General features: G+C 49.6%; 1 protein-coding gene across 8 annotated transcripts in view; it reads left to right on the top strand.

Annotated features, from left to right (window-relative positions):
- TECPR2 (tectonin beta-propeller repeat containing 2) overlaps positions 1-26,397 on the top strand; it is a 102,007-nt gene that overhangs the window by 42,089 nt on the left and 33,521 nt on the right. For 7 of the 8 annotated variants that reach the window (XR_004820159.1, XR_004820158.1, XM_027572053.2 and 4 more), the window contains 10 exons: positions 2,137-2,451; positions 3,196-4,190; positions 6,051-6,234; positions 8,189-8,362; positions 10,247-10,427; positions 11,522-11,663; positions 13,967-14,207; positions 14,909-14,998; positions 16,615-16,848; positions 25,168-25,316. Coding sequence is in view for 6 of the 8 variants with exons in the window: in XM_027572053.2 (XP_027427854.2) it covers positions 2,137-2,451; positions 3,196-4,190; positions 6,051-6,234; positions 8,189-8,362; positions 10,247-10,427; positions 11,522-11,663; positions 13,967-14,207; positions 14,909-14,998; positions 16,615-16,848; positions 25,168-25,316 (2,705 nt within the window). In the remaining 2 variants the exon portion in view is untranslated. The other variant, XM_035728232.1, reaches the window with a different exon arrangement.

The raw sequence follows: 26,397 nt of genomic DNA, 5'->3' as shown, positions 1-26,397 counted from the left end.
CGGGCTCCTGCCACTCCCAGCGCCCCAGGCAGGTCTGTGTGCTAGGTGTGTGGTGCTCCCCGACATGGCCTGCTTTTGTCGGTATGCTGCCCTCTGTTCTCTCCCCACTCATTTTTTAAGACCCACTTCAGGTCTTACTATATCTTTTGATACTTTTCCTGAGTGCTTTAGTTAAGTCAGCCTCTCCCTGTCTTCACTTGAGTTCCCAGGGGCCCCTCCTACCACTCTTGTGACTGGGGAGCCATTTACTTACTTACCATGTCCTTACCTCACAAAATAAACTTTCTGTTGCAAGGGTCTTGTGGTTCAACTTTGTGCCCCGACATAGCACGTGGCACATAGAAGCCCTGAGTGAGTGAGTGTTAATCCATGGTGTCCCCGTTCCACAGATTAGAAAACCAAGGACTGGGGGGTAAATGACAAGCCCCAAATCCACCAGCCCTGTCTTCTGACTTCTGCTTCAGTCGACGTTTCCCCTGCTGCTTCTGCTTGGCTACATTGGTCAGAAGTGTGGACCTTCTGCTGTAGCCATGGGCTTGGAGGTATCTTGGCCCTGGGGGCATCTTTGCTGTGACTTCTGCTCTCACCAGCACCAGCTGGTGTCTGAGTCACTGCAGGGGAGGGAGTAGAGGTCCTGGACCCAAGCGGGTGGGCCGGTTGCAAACCCGAGGCCTTCTAGAGTGGGGGGCAAGGTGAGGAAGAGGAGCTCCTGGCGGCAGGCTCCTGGGCCCCCAAGCGTAACTCTGCGTTTTGTCTTTCTGTAATGTTAGAATACAAAGTGTAGTTAGAAGGAAAGTATCCCAAACAGTCTCTCATGAGCCAGATATTTAGGACTTGAAAAGATGAAAATGTCATAAGGGCTATCTTGGCCCCAATTTTACCGTCTCTTAAGAGATGGCGGGGTGTGGGTGAATTACTTCTTAAGTCAGAGGGTAAGTCAGGATAGCGGCCATTCCAAATTATAATTTCTGTGGAAAGTGAATAAGCTCTGAGTCTTGAGTTTATGAGCTGGCACCTACATGGTGTGGTCAGGGGCAGGGCGGCTTATAGGAGGGAAGTAAGCTCCAGACCTAGCTGTTCAGTGGGGCCTCTCTGCGGTGATGAAAACGCTCAGTTTCTGCACTGTCCACCAGTGGCTGAGTGCTTGGAATGTGGGGGGTGCAACAGTATTAAATTGTGTTTGATTTTGAATTTAGCTACATGTGACAGTGGCGCTGTATTGGACAGGACAGCTCTAGACCAAGACCTGCTACCAACTGTGTGATCTTGGACGAGTTGCTTCCCTGGCCAGGCTTCACTCCGAGCACAGTCCTGCCTGTCCGTCCCCAGTTGTGCACACCACGGCCCCTAGTCTGCCCCTGACCATCCTCACAAGAGGACAGCAGTTCCCATCCATCTACTTGATGGTCCCGGAACAGTGTTGGGCACAGAGTGGATACTCGGTATCCAAGGGATGGCTGAGTGGATCGAAGTGGTCCATAGTCCTGTTCTACGTAGAGAGCGCTATGGATGGAACTGTTATGGCCATGGTGACCTTGTGGTGTTGTGTTGAGAAGGACAAGTCCATGAAAGTGAGAAACTTGCTGGCTCTTGTTCATGAGCACAGAGCAAGGTGACTTGACCTTCCACAGCCAGATCCTCATGCCACTCTCGGCTCGAACTGGACGCTGACTTCATTGATGTGCTTCTCTGTGGTGGGTTTGTTCTCATGGAAAATACCCTTTCTCCCCTTAAATTTCAAGAAATATAGGTACACATATATTTTTCAAGTGCCTTTTGAGTTCTTTTACATTTAAGGCATGGTCTAAGTAGGGGATATCACTAAGCCCTTTTCTTAGGTCATTTGACTTCTTTAGGAATTATTTGTGAACTGCTGTGAGAAATGCTGTATACTTAGTAGTGTCCGCTTCCTATTGAGCTATTTACAGAAAATATAGCCATGACAAACCATTTTCCTGATTTTGGTGTGTGAGCTTCCTGGAGCACAGAACCATTTGTTGGACTGTTTTGTGCGATTCTTATAGTTTCGCCAGTCTTCTGAGTTTAGCAGGTGGGTATTTAGGGTTAGCAGACCTGTGTAGGAGTGCGTCGACTTTCTTGGATAACCAGCAGTAACACACCACCCTTGTTTCTCAGGGCGAGATGGTCTGGAGACGCCAGGATGTGCAGAGCAGGCCCCCGGGCAGCCTGTGGAGAAGCCATCGGGGACCCCGGTTTCTGAGTCGAGGCTCAGGGGCTCTTCCGTGGCCAGCTCCGTGGCCAGTGAGCCAAGGAGCAGGAGCAGCTCACTCAACTCCGCTGACAGTGGCTCCGGGCTCCAGGCACCTCCAGAGGTGGGGAGGGGCAGCCAGCCCGCCTCACAGAGATTCAGCGTGATTAGCTCAGAAGACTTTGACCAGGAGCTTGTCGTGAAGCCTCTGAAAGTAAAAAAGAAGAGGAAGAAGAAGACAGGTACCGTCCGTGGCAAAGCACACACTGACTCCTGCTTCCTCGGGGGCATTCTTACACACTTTTTGGTAGTGCTGCTTTCACTGAATGAGCACTTGCCCACTCAATGAGAAGCAGAGAAGGCCTTCAGAAAACAAGTGTGTTATACCTTCATGAGGTGTAAATAATATAACAGACACCTGTGCACTTACCACCCTGCTTGATGGGTCTGGGTTATACTTCTCAATATTTAAATAAAAATTTTGATATACCTATGTATAGCATGTATTAGACCAGAGACGCTATGAGCCTGGATGGAAAGTCATGGAAACAGAAGATTTATGCCAATGTCTAAATGGGTCATTTTACGTTTAGTGTTAGATAGGTTACCGGGCATGGGATTTAACATAGAAATGGTTTAACTTTTTACTCCTTGGTTCCTTTTAGGCCTCTCGAGTTATACATACTTACCAGATTGCTAAGCATTTTAATAATTTTAAACAACTGGTCTGCGGTCCATCCTTCCCTTTGTTTTCCTCCGTTAACATTTCTTGAGTGGGGCATAGAGCCCATCAGTGTGTCTGATGTTTGCATCCATTTAAAACATCTCTGCATGGGGATAATTCGTACTTGAGAGATGTATTCTTCACCACTTACATATCCTTCATTTAAAATGTATTTTTTTTCTTGAGCCAAAATTGTGTTTTTTAGTCTCTTATTCTTTATGTGGAGTCATACCCCATTTTAAACATTCTTATTTTAAATTAGAAGGTGGAAGCAGGAACACGTGCCACAGCTCCCTTGAATCGACTCCCTGCTATGAATTTCCGGGTGACAGTCCCCAGTCCTTGAGCATAGACTTGCTGTCCATGACCTCAAGTTTGGGCAGCATCGTGGATCGGTCGAGCACAGAGTCTCCTGACCAGGAGAGTAACCTTAGTGGTGAAGTGAATGGTGTCCTGCAGGAAAATAATGACCCTGAGGCATTCAGTGTCCTGGAGGTGCCGGAGCCTGCCCCTGACGTCCTGAATGAAGGGAATGGCGACAGACCTGGACTCCCTCGATATAACCGTGCAGACGACACAGAGCCACACAGTGGAGTGTGGACTTCACTCTTGGAGCTGAGGGAAGCTGTGGAAGGTAGTGACGTTACAGAGCTCAGAGAGGAACCTTGTCCCGCAGACGATGGACTGAATAGCAGACAGTCACCCTGTCGAGAACAGGACAGCTCTGCAGAGGCCCGGGAAGCGGAGGACATGCCTGATGACCCCCAAAGCACTTTTTGTGAAGTTCCCTTCCTGGACTCCCTCCCGGTGCCTTCCAGCCTCAGCTGGGCCCCCCACGCCGAGCAGCGGCTGCCGGGGACCAGAGCTGACGAAGGCTTTGCTGAGGAGCCCAGTGAGGAGCAGGGCTTCCTCACACACATGGGGGGCCCCGGCCACCTTGGCTCACATCCCTGGCACACCGTCACTGACAGTGACACAGGCCTGAAGGAAATGGTTGCCTCGGAATGTGACGCGGGGAGTGTCGGAGGACAGCTGACAGCCCCGGTCTCCGCCTCGGCGGCTCGCACTCGTGAGCCTCGGCTTGAGCAGCCTTCACGGGACCAGGCGTTGACGTCCAGTGACGAGGAGGACATCTATGCCCACGGGTTGCCTTCCTCTTCCTCGGAGACCAGTATGACAGAGCTCGGTGGTAGTCGTTCGCTGCAGGACCTGAGCCAGCCTGGCGCAGATGACGCTGGGCTGCTAAAGTCGGATCAGGTATGTGGGTTTGGGGTGGGCCGGTTTCCTGAGGGTCCACCCAACCCATGTAGTTAAGGATGGTTATTCTTGGTCATTTTACATAAAAAAAGAGATTTTTTTCAGAGTACTTAGTTTTCTTAGCAAGTAATTATAATTCAGTGTATTTGACTTCAAAACTAACCAGGTATTATCACTTTTCCTACTAAGTCGTTGTGAAGTGTAGATTATGAGTGTGAACTTATGGGTACTTTCCCCAAATGTACTGCTGGATTCTCTCAGTGCTAATCACACGTGTTGTTTGGGTAGCTCTTGTCACGTGCCAGGCACCATGCAAAGCAGTTTGTAAGTTCAACTCATTTACTTCTCTAAGAACTAAATAAACCATGAAGTAGGTACTGTGTGGTCCCCTTTTTACAGTGGAGGCAATCGAGACTTAGTTATATGGCTTGCACAGGTCACATAGCAAGTGAGGGGCAAGGCTGGCTCCAGGACCCCCCCTCTCAGCCTCTGTGCTGTCCTGCCTTGGCAGTGAAATGCACTGCTTACTTGTTTGGCGACAAATGCCAAAAGGTTAGACCTTACACTCAGTTTTGCCTGTGCCCATCCTTTCTTGAGTGCCTTTGGCTGCCAGGCCCCGTGTTCGGTGTTGGCTGGTGCAGGGTGTGGATAGCCTATCCAGATCTCAGATTCTCAGGGAGGAGCCAGACATGCATGTCGATCATCTCAGTTGAGCAAGACTCTTGGCCGATGGTGGCGAGCAAAGTGCAGGGCTGTGGGGAGTGTGAGAGGGCGCCCACCCAGGGATGCACTGGGCAGGCAGACCATGTGTCATGGGGGCGGGCTATTGGGATTCTAGGCCAGAACTTTAGAAAAACGCTCCCCTAAGTGAGAGGGAACCTGGCACTTGGAGGACTTCTCCCTCCCTTCGTGGTTCCCCCCCTCCTCCCCTTCGGTAGCTAGAAAGCCAAGAGATTTTGTGGCATTGGGGTGGGGGCTCGTCATGGGGTGTAGGGCTGAATTGAGAAGGGGCGGGTACCATTCTCTCTGAAGTGAACTTCCGTATTTGGGTGACCATGCAAGCACATTGATTTTCTCCTGTAGTTTCAGAAAACTGTTAAAACTGCAAAGACTTCATTTAGCTTTGATTTTTTTTTTTTTAAGAATTGTAGCAAGAAAACATCAGTCTATAAAATTCAGCCAGAGTATCTTGGCCAGATTTCCATCAGCCACATGATGTGTCCTGTGTCCAGTGATTGGGACCACGCTTAAAACTCGAGGGTAAAGACACAGAGATGGTGGTAGTGCTGCTCATCCTCGTGCATCTGCGAGGATCCGATGCACAAAACACGGATCTGCACGTTGTGTGAAGTGCAGTACACCTATGCATAAAGCTAGGTCATTTTTTTTTAAAGATTTTATTTATTTATTTGACAGAGAGAGACACAGCGAGAACAGGAACACAAGCAGGGGGAGTGGGAGAGGGAGAAGCAGGCTTCCCGCGGAGCAGGGAGCCCGATGCGGGGCTCGATCCCAGGACCCTGGGACCATGACCTGAGCTGAAGGCAGATGCTTAACGACTGAGCCACCCAGGCGCCCCAAGCTAGGTCATTTTAATGTAAACACTGCATTAGGAAGGGTGTTCTGACATGACAGAGCCTTACCCAGGCATGCTCTGGGGTCCTAACGAGGGACGACAGCTCCCATTTCAGAACGCTTCTCTCAGAGTATGGTCCAAAGATAGCAGTCCCTGCATGGCTTCTCAGAAATCCTCAGCTCTGTGACTTGAGTGATAACCCTGCACGCTTGTCTTGTTGACGACAGCACGACGGTGCAGCTGCGTGCTCTGCTACAGAACTCACCAGGCTCTGTCCTTGTTAGTTTGCAGAAAGCTGGATGGGATACTCTGGTCCCGGCTATGGCATACTCAGCTTGGCGGTCTCCGAGAAGTACCTCTGGTGCCTGGACTACAAAGGCAGCCTGTTCTGCAGTGCACTGCCGGGCGCTGGGCTCCGCTGGCAGAAGTTTGAGGACGCCGTCCAGCAGGTGGCGGTCTCACCCTCAGGTTGGCCTCCCCGGCTCCCTGTCCGGCCGGTGTAACTGGCCCATGCAGCACGCTGGCCAGTGCCCGCACGTTTGGGGGGTTTTCTCCAAAGAACAGGGGTTGCTTCATTTGACTTCAATTAATAAATATCCAATACATGGATGTTTAGTTTGAAAATTTTTTAAATTAATTGTAATGGGAATACATGAACATGTTTTTATAAGCTACACAAACCATTTGCTTGAATGCTGAAGGATTTTTTTGAGAGAGATTAACATATTAGCCCCTTATAAAAACGTGTTCCTATTTCTTTTTTTTATGGGAGGGGAGGAGCAGAGGGAGAAGGAGAGAGGGAAGCTTAAGCAGGCTCCACACCCAGCACGGAGCCCAACACGGGGCTCAATCTCACGACCCTGAGGCCTTGACCTGAGTCAGAATCGAGTTGGACGCTTAACTGACTGAGCCACCCAGGCGCCCTTGTGTTCCTGTTTCTTAGTGTTGCTTTAAAGCAACTGAATATGTGGGATATGTTCAGATTATTTGGGTTCCTTTCTAGAAATTATTCTTTAATGAGCGATGTGTATGCTTTGGCTGAATCATCTACTCCCTGAGTATAAAGAAAAATGCGTTCATTCTTGCAAGCCATGGTCAGGCTAACCATTTTTAGTGAACTGGAGCAGACATTTCCTGAATGAGGTTCTACTAGGCTTTCAGCCTGTACCTCCCTTCCCTGTCCAGAATCATTTGCTCATCTGCTTTGTCATAATGTTGGCCACTTCACCTCTTAGGGGGTAGATAGGTAGAATAGAAGTATTTATGTGTGTTTGCTTCATAGTAACTTCTTATTGTTAGGACATTGGAGTAGAAGTCAGACAAAACATACTCTTTGACCTTAGACTCGTCCCCCATAATTTTACTGTGTTTCGGATGGATTTCCTTGAACTCTTGCTGGTCTTTGTCACTATTTAAAATACCAGTTTGCTCAAGGTTGTTTTATCTCTTCACTTGTTTGAAAGATATTTTTCCTTAGAGAATGGCTGAGATCATAGTCTACTTCAGTAGCTGGCGTTGTATAATTGTGCGTTTTAATTCTTTCTGTCATTTACTTCTGGTTTTGTCTCCCCAGCCATTTAGAAACTTTGGTTCTGTCCTGATTCTATTGATTACTTTGTGCTTCCAAAACGTTCCGGCCCTCGTTGATCTAGTAAGAATTCTGTCCCCACCAGAGGAGTGTAGCTGACTGAGTTGTCCTGCAGTGCCCACGTCTTGAGAGGGGTGCAGAGCCCACGGTGTTCACAGTGTGCTTCGGGCTTAGCCGTCTGTCTCGCTTTTCTCCTTTCACCTCAGCTCTCCCTGTAGGCCCTCTAGTCCAGCCTGGCTGTGCTCTTGGTGATTCTCTGGTGGTTTCTTACACGTGGCTGCCTGGCCTGTGTCACACCCTCCATCTACATCTTCCTCCTTCCCTCCCCTTCTTCATCTCTGTTTGTCAGAATCCCTTTCTGAGTAAAAAAAGGACAGCCCAGCTCAAACGCCTCCTTTCCGTGCGTCTTCTCCCTCAGTTGGTCCAGAGGTGACCCCATCCGAATCCCTCTAGGACTTTTCAACCTGTGGTGGGGCACGAGTTGTGCCTCCTGACTTAACCGCGTCAGCACTGCCACTGTCTGCATCAGGATGCCTGAGGTCTGTCCGGCTCAGTGTGCTGTGTCACTGGTCTCTTCTCACCTCCAGTTTCCCTAGCAGCCCTGTAAGGTACAGAGAAGGAAGTCAGGCATGGAGACCGTAGGTGACTTGACACCCGAAGCCACACAGCTGGTGGGTGGTGGCCAAGGACCCAAACCTTGGTGCTGCGGGTAGAAGCAAAAGAGGGAGAGAGGTTCTAGAAATCTCTCTCCCCCACAGCGACCAGAATGAAGCTTTTCGGTGTAAGTGATTCTCCATACTTATCGGATGGTGATTAGAATGTTTATTTCCACAGGAGCCCTTCTTTGGAAGATTGAACAGAAATCTAACCGAGCTTTCGCTTGTGGAAAAGTGACCATCAAGGGGAAGCGGCACTGGTATGAAGCCCTGCCCCAGGCAGTGTTTGTGGCCCTGAGCGATGACACAGCCTGGATCATCAGGACAAATGGAGATCTGTACCTGCAGACAGGTAACTGGAGGCAGTGCTCCAGCACCCATCAGTGGGGAGGTGATTGCTTCTTACTGCCCCTCGCCTTGTTAGGGACACGCTTAGAGCCATCACAATGCCTTAGGGGCTACAAATCAATTTAAATCAAAATACTCCTGGAAAAAGAGTATTTGCCATTGGAATATATTAGCAGTTTCCTGCTACTGACTCACATTCAACCCCAGACAAATTTAGGGCAAGACTTAATAGGGTTATTTAGTGAGATACAGAAACAGATTCTCATTCTCCTTAGGTTAACCTAAGGTTCACCGTTGCCTGTCACTTATGCTGCCATGTCAGATCTTAAGAGGAAAGAATAATAGGGAAATGACATTAGAATCGTTTTTTCCTTTAAGTTATGGCTGGATTTTTTTCAGCCAGGTCAAAGCCTTGCTTCTGTATACTTACTTAGATGTGGGTCAGGAAGAAACAAGGAGGAATCATTTGATCTAAGTAGCAGTTCAACTTGTCCTAATAAACTGCCCTGAGGGGATCCGTCAGCTGCTGGAGGAGACTCAGTGGGACTTGTTTATTAAACATAAACTGTAACAAGAGGGAGTGTTTCTGTACCGTCAGCAAAATGGGATATGGGTTTCCAAAGGCAATGTGGTTTATCAGCATCTGGAAAGGATATGGGGCGGGCGCTCTTTTTTGGTTGTCAGGAGGCCATGTTGGATTTACGTAAGATCCATCTTCTAACCCTTTAATATTGCTGATTTGGGGAGACTGTTTTAATCTCTGTTATGAACTGTCAGCCAGGGATGATTCTCTGAGATTGAAAGTCTTTGCACATCTGGCTCTTCCTCCCATGTGGGGGGGCCAGCGTCTCCTAGAAGCCGCTGCTTGCACCCTGGTGGTCAGCCTCGCCAGCTCCTGCGCCACGTGCCGGCCCTGGTCTCTCCTTTCAAGGGGGAATAGCTCTTGAAAGGCAGATGCATATCCGGTTTCCACGAGCACTTGAGTTTTGTTCCTGGTGAGGAAATGAAGTGCTTCTGGCCTGGGGTTGAGGAACGGGTGCCCTGTTAACCAGTAGTACCAGCCCTACCATGTTAGTCTCCAGGGCTGGCCTGATGATGTGTGGTGTAAGAAGCCCCTCAGGTGACTCCCCCTGGTTGAGCGTGAGGGAAACAACCGAGGATGTGGTACCATCGGGCTCCTGTGAGCAGTCAGGGAGCACATTTGAGCACTGAGGGCTGATTGTGGGCTGACACCACAGCGTATGGGGTTTGAGTTAACGGCTGTTCTGCCAGCTTGCCCAGGACGCTATCAGGCTGCAGACAGGCTGCAAGGAGGTGGGGGAAAGAGCCCTGGATGGGGCATCAGGGACTCTGAGCTCTGGCCCTGCTATAGCCTGGCCGTGTGATGGACCTCGCCTTTCATCTAGGGAACCTCCCCTCCTCAACCAGGTAGGAGCTGGAGAGGGCAGCTGCTTTGTCAGAGCTCCTCTGCAGAGGATGGCTGCAGGCCTCAGATCTGAGGGGGCTCTGAGGCTCTGAGGGGCACAGCCGTAAAGCATGTGCTGCTCTTGGCGGGGGTCCTCTTGGCTCAGGGTCTGGCTGCTCTGCTGCCCTGGGCTTTCTTGTTCTTCCAGAACATCTTAAGCTACTCTGGGACACCAGCAGATTCTGAATCGTTATTCCTTCAGTTTTCAGAGAGCATTTGAAAACACTTCAGATATATGCCATATTTAAGCACAACTTAACCATTTTTTTGTTGACTAGACCTTAAAAAGACAAAATACTCATTACAAAAGAATATGGCAAAATACCAAAAAAAAAAAAAAGAAAGACGCAAACAGCAGAATGTGAATGAGGTGTGAAGTCCTGATTGTGTGTCTTTGGGGCTTCCTGTCTGTCTCCCTGGCAGGTCTCAGTGTGGATCGCCCCTGTGCCAGAGCCGTAAAGGTCGACTGTCCATACCCACTGTCCCAGGTCGCAGCCCGAAACAGCGTGGTGTGGGCGCTGACAGAGCAGAGAGCCCTCCTGTACCGGGAGGGCGTGAGCAGCTTCTGCCCTGAAGGGGAGCAGTGGAAGTGTGACATCGCCAGGTACCGGGAGGAGGAGCGAGGACGTCTGCAGCGTCTTGCTCGTCCTACCCTCGGTTCTTTGTCAGCCTGAGTCCCCTCAACGCACCCGTGGGAGCCTTTCCTGGGCAGAGCCGCTTCTCTGAGGCTCGCCGTGGTAATAGCGCTCTCTGGAATCGTCAGAGCTGATGGCAGGAGCCTGACCGTGGAGACGCCCTGTGCCTGCTCTGACCGGCAGACTGGGCACTGGGTCAGAGCTTAGCTTTTTGAAATGCTGCCGCCCTCTTGTGTGACCTCAAGCATCACATGATCACGAGTCTCTCACGACAGTTTCTGTTTAGTGCTGCCCAGTGCTGTCGGGTGGTTTCTGTGTAGCATCTCAGTGGTTTAGGGCCAAATATTTTTCCTTTATTGTCATCCTAGTCAATGGTGATTGATCTCTGAACGGTAATTTATTTGGTTACTTATACCACTCAATTTTAATTATAGAATCACCATCAAATCATTTTGCCGATTAGAAAAATTAAACTAGGATCTTCTTAGTTTGAATCTAGCAACCCAGTCAATGTGAGCGAGTAGCTCCTGTGAGCCACAGCGGGGCTGGACTGGGTGTGCGAAGGTGGCTGCCCCCAGCCCTGCCCTCCCCCAGAGCGGGAGCCACGTAACTGCCCGGAGCCAGTTAGCGTAGATGGTCCTACATTGGAGAGCGCAGCCCAGCTGAGCCCCGAAGCTGGCGAGCGCTTTACCAGAGGGACAGGACGGGGCCGGGCACTGCCCGCGGAGAGGCAGCGTCTGCCCAGCTGCTGCCCAACACAGCCGGGCACACGGGGGGCACCTCCACTGGCTCGATTGTGCAGGAGGGAGCAGTGAGGTGGAGGCGCCCTACGTGCCCTCGTACATAGGGTGTTTTTCTCCCAGGGGCCTTCCCCACCACGCTGGGTTTTCAGTGTGTCTTTCAGAAGCTGCCACACGTCGAAGCAACATCTACTGCACAGTGACGTAACTTGACCCTCGAGCTTCCTTCCTTGGAACTTGTGGGTGCGGTCTAAACCCACCCAGGAGCCCACGTCCCTAGTCAGGCTGGGCGCTGACTCCCCTGTTCTCGTCCCTGTTTCCAGTGAAAGGCAAGCTTTGGAAGCCGTCTGTATAGCTCTCGGGGACCAGCAGACTCTGTGGGCCCTGGACATCCGAGGGAACCTGTGGTTCAGAACTGGCGTCGCTTCCAAGAAGCCCCAGGGCGATGACGACCATTGGTGGCAAGTAGGTGCTCAGCTCAGGGCTGCTGGCCCCGGGCATCTCCCCCGTTCAGAGCCCTTCTCCTTAAAGAGATTGGAGAGGTTGGATTAAATTAAGAACATTCACTTGTACTCTTCGAGGAGTTAAACTTTTCACTGCATTTGAGCACATTAGAAACATCCAGGGCTTTTCATCGTAGGAAGTAACTTGTATAACTCTCTTTGCTTAAATGTACAGGCTCTGTTTATTATTTCTTTTTTTGTTTCGGTGTTGCTTAGAAATTTATCCTTACGTGCTAACTAAGCCCAGTGATGTCCTTTTGAAGACCTAGGTAATAATGATGTTTAATTCTGAACACATGGGGTAAGAAGAGCTAGACAGCAGGTTTGGAAACCCAGCCTACAATTAAAATTCATCTCTCCCCGCTTGTTCCAAAGGCCTCTAAGCAAGTGGCATTTCAACAAAGAAAGGAGAATGTTCCCACACGCTCCCAGAAAAGGAAACACTCTGCGTAATAGGAGGATGTAAGCAAGCTCACTTTTCGTGACTTGGTCCCAGCCAGGGTGGCCTAGAATGTGTTTTTCAAGGAGTTGTTTCTGCCCCTTTTTGGTACCGTTCAGTGTAGCTCTCACTCTCCCAGCCTCCCACAGTGGCCAGCGAGGTGGTTCTGACCCTCAGCAGCTGGAAACTAGGCAGCATCTCTTCAGTGTTTGTCTCCAGTGGCTCAGGTCGTATTGTTGCCTCAGACTTGCCGCGCTGAGGGCAGGTCATTCATTAGCTGCCCTTGGGTCTGTCGGATGAGAATGTGGAAAAAGAAGTTGTGTTTGCTCTTTGATGAGTAAGTATATGTGTACATAGGTCTCTGATATGTCTGATACTCTTTGAAAAGTTGTACAAGGGATTTTAAAATACTTTCTCCATGCTGGTAAGCATGTTATGTGGTTTTACACACATGAATACACATGTATATATGTACCACATTTCATTTTTAAGTAGCCTAAAGAAAATTAGATACCATTTTATCATCATATTCAGAACATTATCTTGAGAGAAATTTAATTTGACAGAATCATCTTTGAGGTATTTGGAAGCAGAATTATTTTAATTACTCTAAGACTGATTTCTCTGTAGGGCCAGAGCCAGCTTTATGTCTGGCTGCTAAACCTTTCTTTTTTTTAATTTGCATCCTGCTTCTCTGCAAGTGTTGGGTGCCGAGACAGTCTGTCACAGACTTTCTGTGTGGCCTTGGCGTGTGCAATCTCCTGGGGAGGCCCAGAGCTCTGGGCCCGGCGTTCTGTGGGCCATGACGAGACCACGCAGCCAGGCTGGTGGATAGTGGGAAAGGGGGCCACGGGGTCCGGACGTGGTAAAGCAATAATTCACTTCAACTTCAGTTCGGGCAGTTAGTGCAAGTTAGTGCAAATCCTTTCATGGATGAATAAGGGCAGATTTGTACACTTAATCAAGCACTGATTTTTACAATAATTTTCTTTTTGTTTTTGTTTATTAGAATTAAGTTCCCTGTAATAAATGGTGTCCCTTTCACTCAGCATTTCATTGTGCATGACCTGGGAATGCGGCCTGCACAAGGCTGTCCTAGGAGTCGGGGAGCACCATTCTCTGTAATCGAACCCCACAGGGCAGAAGTATATGTGGAAGTCACGTGGAGTCAGATTTTGACCATCTTAGAAGGAGCTTTCTAACAACCAGAGCTGCCCAGGAAGAGAGAGGTTCTTCTCCCAGAGTTGCCCTGAAGAAGTATCTTTCAGGAATGTTAGAGAAGAGGCTTGCACACCTGAGCCAGGCTGTGCCCTTCGTATGCAGGACGGTCCCGGTTTGCGCTGTTGAACTGGTATAATTATCGACGGTCCTGGTTTAGATCATAAAGTACTTCCATCACCCTATTTATAATACCTTTTTTAACCCATATTATGATTCTAAGGATTGTACACTGTCGTCCACTGGAAATACCTAAATTTAAAAGCAAAATGACCCTTTCTCACTGACTAGAATAAAAGGCTTCAGGGGCCTGAGGGGGGGATCATAGGTAATCACAAGAATAATCCTGCCATTGTTATATAAAAATGTATAAAGCAGAAGATGAACATTTTCTTCCCTCCGTCTAAATCCGGCCCTCGGAAGTAATTACAGTTAGTGGTTTGGCAGCGTCCTGCCGGACTTTCTTTGGTGCTTACGCAAGTGCTCATGTGCCACATGTATGCTGGGTATTTGCAGGTTATGGGCCATACCTCAGCTCTCGGGCCGTGCATACAGAAGGCACTCAAAGCTGCACTAAGAGAAGGGTGTCTTTCCGTCCCCACCTCCAGGTGAGCATCACAGACTACGTGGTGTTTGACCAGTGCAGCTTATTCCAGACCATAATCCATGCCACACACTCGGTGGCCACAGCGGCCCAAGTGCCCGTGGAAAGGGTGGCAGATAAACTACGCATGGCGTTTTGGTCTCAGCAGCTACAGTGCCAGCCGAGCCTCCTAGGGGTCAACAACAGTGGCGTCTGGCTCTCCTCGGGCAAGAATGAATTCCATGTTGCTAAAGGAAATCTCATCGGTGGGTGAATCACTTTTATTTTCACATTGACTCGATCAGCAGCTTCACTTTAAAGCCAGCACTGAAAGAAAAGCTTTAAGATCTCAACTGCAGGAGATAATTTGGTGTCAGTGTGTGAAGTGTTTGTAACAGAGGCATTTTTATGCTTTGTATCGGTTTCCTTTTTTTTAATCTGTCGTTCCTACAACTTGGGTATCAGCGTTTGGATGGTGTGTGATCTGTTTCTAGTGGGAATCTGTGATGATATAGGATGGGCAGATGGAGCTCATTTTTATGTTCATAATTTCACATTTAAATGAAAAGATCCACCCAAAGGTAAAGAGCATAGTAAGAGGGAATAGTCCATTTCCTAGAGGAAAAGTTCCTGCTCTGTGGAGAACGCAAGCCTCTGGTGAGACCTGTGACTGGTGGTGTAAATCCACATGTGCCCATGAGGGCTTCATTTGTGTGAGTGAAGCCCTGCTTTGTGAATTTTCTCCAACTAACCCCCCCCCAACCCTGGGCAAGACTGTGGCTCTGCTTGTCAGTGTAGAAGGAAAAACAAGGGACTGGCCTCACAGCACTGGCTGGTGTGGACCTCCTAATTTAAGGGCATTCTGGAATTAGCTGTAAGAGGTTTTGACGTAGTCTAGAACTAAAGCTCTGGAGTGTGTATGTTCTCTTGTTCTTTCTTTAACACACTTCCTTTTGGTTCCTTCTAGGCACTTACTGGAATAATGTTGTTCCCCGTGGGACAGCTTCTGCAACAAAGTGGGCCTTTGTGCTGGCTTCCACTGCTCCCACAAAGGAAGGTTGGTTGAGAAATATAAGCGCATGGGTTGGCAGTTGAAAGTGAAAACCATGCTCTGACCATGACCTAGTTGGGATGGGGCGTAGCTGTGTGGACCTCAGAGACAGGGCCTCAGAGACGATGCAGTGGCTTCCCAGGCAAGCAGCCCTTGTTGGCTGAGCCAAGGCCCCCGGAGCTGGATAGGCCTGAGCAGGAGAGAAGGCTCTGGTGTGGGGACATTGAATGAGTCTAAAGGCAGGGCGTCATTCTGAAGGAGAGGAATATCCAGTGTCCTACTGGGGCTGGCAGCCTGAGACTTCCAATGATGTGTCACAGGGCCATAGCACTGCAGTTGGTAGGCACCAGCCTTCATGGGGCACCTTCTCATTTCCCCTTGTGAAGTCTTCTGTCACCTCCTAGCAACCTCTTTCAATCTGGTTTACAGCTTCTGGCTAGTCTAAGTCCCACGATTGTGCTCTGTTAGGACAGGCCTTCCCTACAGGGCAGAGCTCCCGTTGACTCCGGTCAGAGCTCCCCTCCCCTCCTGGAGCATGGGGTTTGGAGCCGGGAGAGGCAGTGCCACTAGCAGTGAGCCAGGAGACCCCTCTGGGAAGTGGCTGAAGGCTCTTCCTAGGATTGTCCTGAGGGTCGGATGAGAAGATGCCATGAAGCCTATGGTTCAGAGGAAGCAGCTGGTTAGTTTGAGCGATTAGTCCCACCAGAACTTGGCTAACTTGTCATTATGGGAAAATGTTTACTCGCCTGAGCATTCTGACCATAATTCTGAAATCTGTAAGCTCTGAAAACTGTAGGTTATATCCTGAGATTAGCACAAAAGCATTTGGCAACAAAACCTGGCCCAAACTGATGTGAGGCTACTTGTTTATCCATCGATTATGAGTATGCACACATTTTGTGGCAGGAACATTACTGCATTTCACTGCTGCCTGGCTCCCTGAGGCTGTTACTTAAATATGTGGCATACCCATTACCTCAGGTTTTCAAAATCCAAAAAAGTTGTGAATTCTAAAACCTATCTGGCCACAAGTTTTAGATAATATATATAATGATGGAACCTTGAACTTTCCCAGGGGTTATCTGCATTTTAAACTCAGTCTGTTAAGTCTAAAAGACTGCATAAATATGGTGGAGAGGAGGCGAGGGTGGATTTTGAGGAGAGAATGGGGAGAGGCGGCGTTCTAGCTTTCCACGTCTCCCCAGGAGCCTCCCCCCGATGTGCCCACCCACACACAAACCACCCCCCGCCAGACCAGAACAGGGGAACTGTGGATCCATCCTTCTGAAGAATTGCTGACCTCACTCTCCAGCGCACCAGTCACAGTCTCCCCAGCCAAAGACTTCCCAGCCCTTATGAAACGTCCAAGGTCAGAGTCGCTGAGCCAACACTGTAGCCTTCACCAGGTCTCAGAAGCTTTCTTTCCTCCCTTTAGAACATCTCAGGCTTATGTCTTAACTGGCTGGCCATGGGGTCCGCCTCTGACTTCTGACTTCTGGTCCGTCGAGCACTCCTGCTCAGCAGTGGTCCTGGGAGGTGGGAGTGGCGGCACACATCAGCTGCCCAAGGGCCAGGGCTGCCTCATGCATCTTGTCAGTGACAAACACGAACCTTCTCCGCAGGAAGCTCCTTGTGGCTGTGCCAGAGCAGCAAGGATCTGTGCAGCGTCAGCGCCCAGAATGCTCAGTCCCGCCCCTCCACGGTGCAGCTGCCTCCCGATGCAGAGATGAGGGCGTACGCCGCCTGCCAGGACGCTCTGTGGGCCCTGGACACCCTCGGCCAGGTGTTCATCAGGACACTCTCCAAGAGCTGCCCCACAGGCATGCACTGGACGCGGCTGGACCTTTCCCAGCTAGGTATGGCCCCTGTGCTCACCTTGCGTGAATTCTTACAGGACCTTGTGTAGGTTGCTGGATTTCAGGGGATTGAGCGGCCACTCTTGTAGATTGAATGGACCTCTTCATTTTGTAAGGAGCTTTACTTCCCCCCCGACCGTGTACAGCTTGGAGGGCTTGCAGAACCCAGGAGGAGTGTAGACTCAGAGGAAGTTGCCCCAGAACTGCTTGATGCAGCTGCCTCTGCCAGTCTGACTCAGTATGGCGCATTGCTTTGTGCCCTTTGAGTCTGGAAGCAGAGGTGTGTCCTGCGTCAGCCTCAGCACCCATTCGCCTGTCCCTCTGCAGCTAGAACAGTGCCCAGCGAGCGAGTGTCCATTCTTACTCGAGCAGTCTGAGATGATGTGTGTCTCCTGATGGCAGCTCTTCTCAGAGTCTCCCCTCAAAGGGTACTGAGCTGGCCAAGGAACATGCTGCCAATTATCAGTAATTCATTTGTATTAAAAAAAAACAAGATATTAGAGGGAGCCCACAGCATTAGGTTATTCTCCAGGCAAGTTCTTGCACAACCGGCAGCTTATGGGGGGCTAGTCTGACAGCAGAGACTTGTCTGAAGGCAGAGGCTGCTCCAGGCGTCTCCAGAAGGTCCACATAGGCCTTAGGAACACTCCCCTGCCATACAGTTTCCCATTTGGGTAAACGGACAACCAGTGTTTTTTGTTTGTAGGTGGTAAAGTTGAATTGTACGAGCATTTAGTATTTCAGAATTCAACCACATGTACTCAGAGAAAAAGGGGAGAGGCGCCTGGCTGGCTCAGTAGACCGTGTGACTCTTAATCTCTGACTCATAAATTTGAGCCCCACATTGGGCTTAGAGTTTACTTTAAGTATATACATATATAGGGGCACCCTAAGTGTCTGCCTTCAGCTCAGGTCCTGGGATCAGCCCTGCTTTGGGCTCCCTGCTCAGTGGGAGTCTGCTTTTCCCTCTCCCTCTGCCCCTCCCCCTGTTTGTGCACTCTCTCTCTCACACATATGCTCTCTTTCAAATAAATTTGAAATAAATAGGAGGTGCACAAGCTCCTATTTTAAAAAAAATTATATATATATATATATATATGCATGCCTCCCCAGCAGCCCCTGGCTGCATCTCTGGCTGCCAGGGGCCTCTCACCATCCCATGAAGCAGGCCAGGCCTCAGCTGCTCTTCAGCTCATGTGGCTCCTGTAAGGTGCTATATAGAAAGATCATTGTTCTTTTGGCTAGCAAGCCGCCAGATATAATCCAACTTAAATAAGGGGGAGGTTGGCTCTCAACTGAAGAAGCAAACTGTTCCAAAGCTGGGAATAGTCCAGGGTCGTGCTTAGTTCAGCAGCACATATACTAAAAATAGGAATTTTCCAGGGTCATTTTGATGACTTATGCTTTTGGCCTCGTACACTGTCTTTTGTACCTAATCCGAGCACCGGGGCCATCCCCTTCCAGCTTTTGAGAGTATTTACCAGCCACCATTACTGACAGTGACCAAACGGACAAAGCTGTGGCTGCTCATGGCCCTGAGTGCTGGTGATGGGGGACCCTCCTGCATGCCCTGGGAAGCCTTGCCACCATCCAGAGATCTGGCTGGAGCCTTTCTCTAGCAGCCCCAACCAGGCCAGTTTGGGAGATGCTGCCAGTTCCTTCTGGAGGTCAGAAGGCCAGGGCACAGTTTGTGCCCTCCCGCGACTGAATCTCTAGGCCTGTGGGAGGCCTTGCTCTTCTGAACAGTCTGGGTGAGAGGCAGAGCTGTTTCCCTGCAGCACCCCCTCCGTGTCTCTCAGAGGACACCATGTGCTGCGGTGGGTGCCGAGTAGATGGCGTGCTGCCAGGCTGCATGGAGTCGGAACCAGCTCTGCCCAGGCCTACAGGCACTGGGCCCACAGCTCACGTCTCCCTTCCAGATCAGTCCTCCCAGCACTGGCTAGCTGGCTAGACTCCTGCAGATCTCTGAGGTGCCCATTTGGGCTTCAGTGGGGTGGCCATTCTTTCCAGGGGAGAAACTCCGCTTTGGTGGGATGAAGGCTCAGTTTAAGAGACCTGATCCTGGGCAGGCTCCAGGATCCTGGGTGAGCTGCTGGGTTCCCTTATTTAAACCTCAATCCTAATGGGAACAGCAGTCCCCACCGCAGAGGGATGATGCAAGGAAGCATCCGGGATCAACATGAGCTTCTTGGGCAGGTGTCCTAGGCGGGGTCCCTTCCGAGCCAGCGCTAGCTGCATCGCTCCCCAGGCTGGTGGGGGCTGTCTAACCATGTGCCTGGTGGGGTGATTGTGGGAAACACTGCCTTTCTTAGTCTGAGCTCTAGATTTTGTTTATTTATCTCGGTTGCTAGCAGACACTGAAATGATGGAGAAAGAATCCTTTCCCCATTTTCTAAATGTAGAAGAACACAGCACGTCCTGAGTTGGTAGGGTTCGTGTTGGGCAGAGGAGGTGGACAGGGTGAGGTAGGAAAGGTGCTGGCCTCCCACTGTGCCGGGAGGGGGAGGGTAACAGGCAGGCAAGGACCACCAGGTGTTGTGTTGCTGGGCTCTCTCCAGGGTGGTCTTTGTAGCCTGTGGGGCAAACAGGTGAATCAGGTGGCTTTTTAAATTATTATCTAGGGGCGCCTGGGTGGCTCAGTCGTTAAGCATCTGCCTTCGGCTCAGGTCATGATCCCAGGGTCCTGGGATCGAGCCCCACATCGGGCTCCCTGCTCAGCGGGAAGTCTGCTTCTCCCTCTCCCGCGCCCCCGCTAGTGTTCCCTCTCTCACTGTGTCTCTCTCTGTCAAATAAATAAATAAAATCTTTTAAAAATATAAATAAATAAATTGGTATCTAAATGAGGGGGTGAAGATTTTAAGTTCAGCTGTGTGCTTTGCACCCAGGGCCCCACGTGGGAGCGGCCATGGCCGTTGTCATAAGGCAGCAGGCATCAAACAGTAGTGAATAGAAAGGGTGGTGATCGAGGTAGCGTTCATGCTGCCTTGAATTACTTATCTGGGATTAACTGGGATGCTTCATTGGCCATGGTGGGTGCACAGCCTTTCAGGACTATGACTCTGCATGTGAGGATTTTGTTCAACATGAAACTTCTCGTTCCCAAATGTACTCCTTTTCCTGATTTCGCTCTTCTTCTCCCATTGAATTCTTCTGGAAAGGGCAGAATCCCCTGTGGCTGTTTGGGGCCAGTGCCTTAGCACTGTCTCTTCCATCTACCCCATGGGGTCTCTGAGGCTCTTCTCCCTGCTCCCCTCCCCCCACGCAGTAGTGTGCCCACCTTTCCCACGGTGGCCAGAGCTATCTTCCTGAGAAGAACCCTCAGCATGAGAGAGCGCCACAGTGCGCCGCCTTCAGGGTGGCCCCCAAGGCCATCGCAGCCTGGCCTGGCCTTCCTTGCCCTTGTCTTGCCACGGCCTAGAATGTCCTCCCTGCTTTGTCCTTCCCCCAGCTCTTCCTTTAGGCCTCCGCCGAGACTGTCCCCCGCCCCACCCCCGGCTTCCTTCAGTCCGCATTCCCTCGGGAGGCTTGCCTCTTCCCTCCCCACCACCCCCCCCCACCCCCGTGCCCTGAGTGCCCTGCTCCTGTTCTGTCACAGCTGCCCTTTCAGGCTGACCCCGTGTGGTGTCTGCAGACAGAGGCGGTCCACTTGCTTGGCCACATCTTGCCCAGTGGGAAAGCAGACCGTCAGGGAAACTGGTTGTTACTGGTAACTCCCATTTCTAAGTAATTCTGGGATACGAGGTTTTTTTTAGTTTTTGTTTGTTTTAGGGATTTTATTTATTTGTCAGAGAGAGAGAGAGAGAGCACAGCAGGGGGAGGGGCAGGCAGAGGGAGAAGAAGCAAAGGCTCCCTGCTGAGCAAGGAGCCCAATGCGGGACTCGATCCCAGAACCCTAGGATCACGACCTGAGCTGAAGGCAGACAACTGACTGAGCCATCCAGGCACCCCAGGCTACGAGTTTTGATCCTGTCTTTGGCCTTGATACTGATAATCAGTAATAAAACTGCCTAACAGGCAGGTGTGAGAACGATAATTGGTTAATCTACCTACAAGTTGCCACCATCTTGCTCCGGGATGTGATTTATCTGTGCTGCTCTCTGCAGTCCTGGCCTCTTCTTAACAAGTATCCTGACATCACAGACATGAGACATGAAAGCCTATCTTCCCGGTGCTCACCATGGAAAGCGGCCCACCTCATGCCAGCCATGCCAGGTTCTTGTAAAGTCTGGAATGTCACCAGCTTTTACATTGCAAGCAGAAATTTCGGTTTTGGGGTACCTGGGTGGCTCTCTCTTCAGCTCAGGTAGTGATCCCGGTGTCCTGGATCCCAGAGCCAGGGGAAGGACAGAGCAGGGAGGACCTCCCAGGCTCCCTGTTCAGTGGGGAGCCTGCTTCTCCCTCTCCCTCTGCCCCTCCCCACCACTCATTCTCACTCTCTCTCTCAAATAAATAAATAAAATCTTAAAAAAAAAATTTCAGTTTCATGGATGACTTTTGCAAAGTATCAAGTCATGAATGTGATTTCTACCTTCGTTTCTTTCTTAAGACCTAACATCACTCTTTTCTGCCCCTATTCAAATTACCATGTCAGTTGCTGCTTAGAGATTAAATTAAGAGAATTCTAAAATGTTTATCTACCGGGGCTCCTGGGTGGCTCAGTCATTAGGCGTCTGCCTTCAGCTCAGGTCATGATCCCAGGGTCCTGGGATGGAGCCCCACATCAGGCTCCCTCTCCCACTCCCCCTGCTTATGCTTCCTCTCTCACTGTGTCTCCCTCTGTCAAATAAATAAATAAAATCTTTTCAAAAAAAAAAAAACAGGGGCTCCTGGGTGGCTCAGATGGTTAAGCGTCTGCCTTCAGCTTAGGTCATGATCCCAGGGTCCTGGGATTGAGTCCTGCATCGGGCTCCCTGCTCCTTGGGGGAGCCTGCTTCTCCCTCTGTCTCCCTCTGTCTCTCTCACTCTCTGTCTCTCATGAATGAATAAATAAAATCTTTAAAAAAATAATAAAACAAAAACAAAAAAATAAATAAAATGTCTGTCTGCTGAACCCAGCTTTAGAGACTGAATATGGAGTTTTGTGATCTATTACAGTCCTAGTTTTTAGAAGAAAATTTGCATCATTTAGCAGATATTTAAGATGCTGATAACATTTCATTTCCCAGTATACATAAAACATAAATATGCATTCTGTCAGACCTTGGAATGTTTAGCAAACTAATGCAATTTGTAATTTAATTTGTCTGGTCGCAGCATTTAATAAGGAAATATCTAGTGTCAGTTTTTGCCCTTAGATAACAAAGAGGAATATATTAGGCAGTAATTTATGCAGAAAAGTGTTTTATAAATGATAAAACACCAAATAAATGTTATTTTGTCCTAAAATATATGTTGAAAAATAATCCTAAAGGGAAAGTGTCTCCTCTGTTGAATAAAGTAATAAATAGAAAAAACAACAGGGAAAGGCAAGAAAATTGTAGTGTGTCTCTGTTCATCAGGCTGGTAACGTAGTAATGGTCCCAGAATATCAGCGACTTCATATAATGTTGCTTCCCTGCTGCCACAAAGTTGGCTCTCAACCTTTGGCTCCTAGTCTCTTAGGATTGTGTCCCTTGGGTGGCAGTTTGCTGGTCCTGCTGCTGAGCTCTGTGGCTTCACTGTGTTGGTCACCATAGCAGGGGACAGCTGAAAGACCCTTTGCCGGCTCTTTTATGCTTCAGTGCAGAAGGGGCAGATCGCTTCTGCCTGTCACAGCCCATTGTCCTGACTAGCCACGGGCCCCATCTAACTCGCAGGGACCGAAGGGCAGTATAGAGTGTTTGGGGAGGGCTCAGGAGTCTCTCCCCCTGTCCTAACCATCTCTGCAGAGCAGTCTCATGAACTGTCTGTATTCAGGTAACCTGGGGGGCCCTCTGTGAGGTGGGAAACTGCAGCCTTCAGTTAAACGTTTTCTTCTTTGACCTGTCTCTTCAGTTCCGAATTAAGCTATTATCTATACTGACATGTGTATTCTAGTTGCCTTTACTTTTGTCCTGAAAGAATATTCCTGTAATATGAACTGTGTTTTCTGGTGGCAGTGGTGTTAGTCACTGCTATTGGAGATGCTGGCCCGGTGTATCTTTGTCCCCATGTAACTGTTCTCACCATCCAGTATTGCCTAGAGTTTCTAGTAGGGCAGATTGAAGACTCCAGCATAAAATTAATTTCCATTTAACATTTTAAAATTAGCATTTGTTTCTCAGCTATTTCTGTAATTTACTGCTGAAGGTAGTGTATTTTGATTGGTACCAGTCTTTCACTATGTAATGTTAGAGCTCTAGGAAGTCCATTCAAACTCCTTGGTAAGATATTGTATAAAAGAGTAAGGAAGGAAAAACTACAGTTAACTTCAGTGCATGCACAAAGGAATACCGAGAATTGTTTGTGTAGTGGTCAGTGAATACTTTCCAGCTGGTGTCCTAACTGAAGGCACCTGACAGGATTTCCGCGTAGCAGGGTCCGTGCCTGGGCTTCAGCACAGATCTGTGGGCTGCCATCCACTCCCAGGGACAACTGTGAGCTGGCCGACAGGAGCACGGCCATGGGACGTAGCTGTGCCACCTTCTCCCCCTGCTTTAAAGTCAGAATGACCCACTGCAATTACAAACTCCACAAAAAACACTCAAGAAAGTTAAAAGGCAAGCCACGGACTGGGAGAAAAGAGGCATAAAGTGTATGTCTGACAAAAAGACTCATATCCAGAATATACAAAAAAAAAGCCTCTAACTCAGTCATCAAAAGACAGACCATTCAATTTAAAAAATGGGCAAGAGGCTTGAATAGGCATTCACAAAAGAAGATATACCCCATAAGCAAGTTATGCCCCATAAGCACATTAAAAGATTCTCAGCATCATTAGTTACCAGGGAAATGCAAGTTAAAACCATGACGAGATACCTCTTCACACTTCCTAGAATGGCTGATGTGAAAAAGGTGGCAAGACCAGGTGTTGGTAAGGGTGTGGGCAGCGGCTTGCACAGCTGGTGGGTGTGCAGGATGGCAAGTGTACACCCACCCTGTGGCCCTGCACTTCATCCCTAGGTACCATTCGAGAAAAACAATACATGCTCATCAAAAAGTCTTCTACAGGAGTGACTGTAGCAGCTTCACTCCTAATAGCAGGAAGTGGACACGGCCCAGATGTCCATTGCCAGGTGGCTGGGTAGACTGCAGTATTGGCATGCAGTGGAGTAATGCTCACAACATAAAGAAGTGACACTGGGGACGAAACCTGCACACGTTCCACGGAGTGACAGAGCCACAGCCCAGAGAGAGCCTGCCTATGATTATTTATATGGACCTCTAGACCAGACTGAAGTAACCCATGGTGATAGAAATCAGAAAAGTGGTGCCTCGGAACCAAGGGGATTGACATGAAGGGGCCCAAGGGAACTTCCCGGGGTGATGAAAATGTTTTATAACTTGACAGGATGTTGGTTCCCTGGGGTCATTCATCTGTCAAAACTGACTGAACTGAACATCCGATCTGTGCATTCACTGGAGTCCCAGAGGGCAGATGGCTGGTGTGGAGGAGTCAGGCTGGCCTGGGTTCAGACCTTTGCCTCCTGGCTTAGCCACATCCTCGCCCTGGGACCTGGGGCAAGTCTTCGTGCCTGAGTCCCGACGACCTCGAGTGTGACCGGAGCTAGTAGTCACCTTGCGTCACTGGCGCAGGGCTTGAAGTGCGGCTGTCAGACTTAGCTGCTCCCTGTCCCACAGCAGCTGCTCGGTTACTCTTGGCTGTTCTTTTTGCCAGGTGGACTATTAATCAAGTGTAATTTCTCCTTAAAGCCTCCTCCCGTTTCCTTTTCTCTTAAAATTGGTTTAATCAACCAGGAGAAATGTGAACAGAAACATGAAGATTCTAGGAGATTTAGCTACTTCATATGAATTCTCAGGGTCAGGATTCCCGATAAAGAGGAGTTCCTCTCCCCAGAGGCAGAATTTGCTGGTGGTATGCGCTTACGTGCTGAAGCTAATGATGAGGCGCACACAGATATTAACCCTGCGTTTCTTGGCTTGGGGCCCCGTGCTGACAGCGTCCTGACTGCTTCGCCTGTGGGGCAGGCGAGCCTCCGCGTGGCGCCTGGCAGGTGGCAGGGCAGCCGGAGGCCTCGCCAACCCCCCTAAGCTGTGCTGCCCTCAGACAACAGGGGCGACTGCGAGTGCAGCCTCACCCTCTTCCTTTGAAGGATAAAACCAAAGTCCATAGATTAAATGAAGGATTCGTCATTTTACAAAAGTAATTAGTGTGTGGACTTTTCCTTTATTTGTCTACAGGAGCTGTAAAACTGACAAGCTTGGCCTGTGGCAATCAGCACATCTGGGCCTGTGATTCCAGGGGTGGGGTTTACTTCCGAGTGGGGACCCAGCCTCTCAATCCCAGTCTGATGCTTCCGGCCTGGATAATGATTGAGCCACCTGTCCAGGTAAGCAACACCGAACTGATAGCAAGCTGCTTCTCCATGAGATAAGTGCCAGAGTGTGGTTCCTGGCGACGGGGCTGCACCTGCTTGTGTAGGCCTCCCAGCAAGTGGGGGCAGAGGTGTGTGTCCCGGGAACAGGGTATGCCCCCAGCGTGTGCTCACTCATTGACATCCCAGTCGTGGAATTTCAACTGAACACATCGTTAAAGATGATCTCAGTCAGCACTCTTGAGAGGTTTTTTTTTCCTCTCAAAATGTTTAACTTTTTACAAAACGAACATTGTTTTTAAAAAAAAAAAAAAAATTCGGTCACCTGGCTGGCTCAGTCGGTGGAGCATGCAACTCTTGATCTCAGGGTCGTGAGTTCAAGCCCCATGCTGGGCATAGAGCTTACTTAAAAATAAATAAATAAAATTAAAATCAAACATACCCAAAAGTATAGCAAAGAAATTAAAAGTCACGGGGTGCCTGGGTGGCTCAGTTGTTAAGCGTCTGCCTTTGGCTCAAGTCATGATCCCAGGGTCCTGGGATCGAGCCCCGCATCGGGCTCCCTGCTCGGCGGGAAGCCTGCTTCTCCCTCTCCCTCTGCCCCTCCCCCTGCTAATGCTCAGGCTCACTCTCTCTCAAATAAATAAAACCTCGGGGCCCTGGGTGGCTCAGTTGTTAAGCATCTGCCTTCGGCTCAGGGCATGGTCCCAGGGTCCTGGGACAGAGCCCCGCATCGGGCTCCCTACTCCACGGGAAGCCTGCTTCTCTCTCTCCCACTCCCCCCTGCTTGTGTTCCCTCTCTCGCTGTGTTTCTCTCTCTGTGAAATAAATAAATAAAATATTTAAAAATAAATAAATAAATCCTGGAAAAAAAAAAACGTTGCCATCTGCAGAGGCGGCAGCAGGGCAAACAAATGCTTGAATGGAGACAGGCAGGAAATCAAGCATTTGAGTAAATGCCTGTGTTCATGATCATCCACATTTTGGACATCGTGAACCCCCAGGGATGGGGCAACAGAAATCGAGGAGCAAGGCGCAGGGCCAGTTCTCCCATCAGACGTGGGGTGTGTGCTGGGAGGCCCTACAGTGGAACCCG

This window comes from Zalophus californianus, chromosome 6 (genome assembly GCF_009762305.2).
Source record: "Zalophus californianus isolate mZalCal1 chromosome 6, mZalCal1.pri.v2, whole genome shotgun sequence".
Lineage (NCBI taxonomy): Eukaryota > Metazoa > Chordata > Mammalia > Carnivora > Otariidae > Zalophus > Zalophus californianus.
The sequence above is the reverse complement of the archived record's forward strand: the minus strand, read 5'-3'. Positions and strand labels throughout refer to the sequence as shown.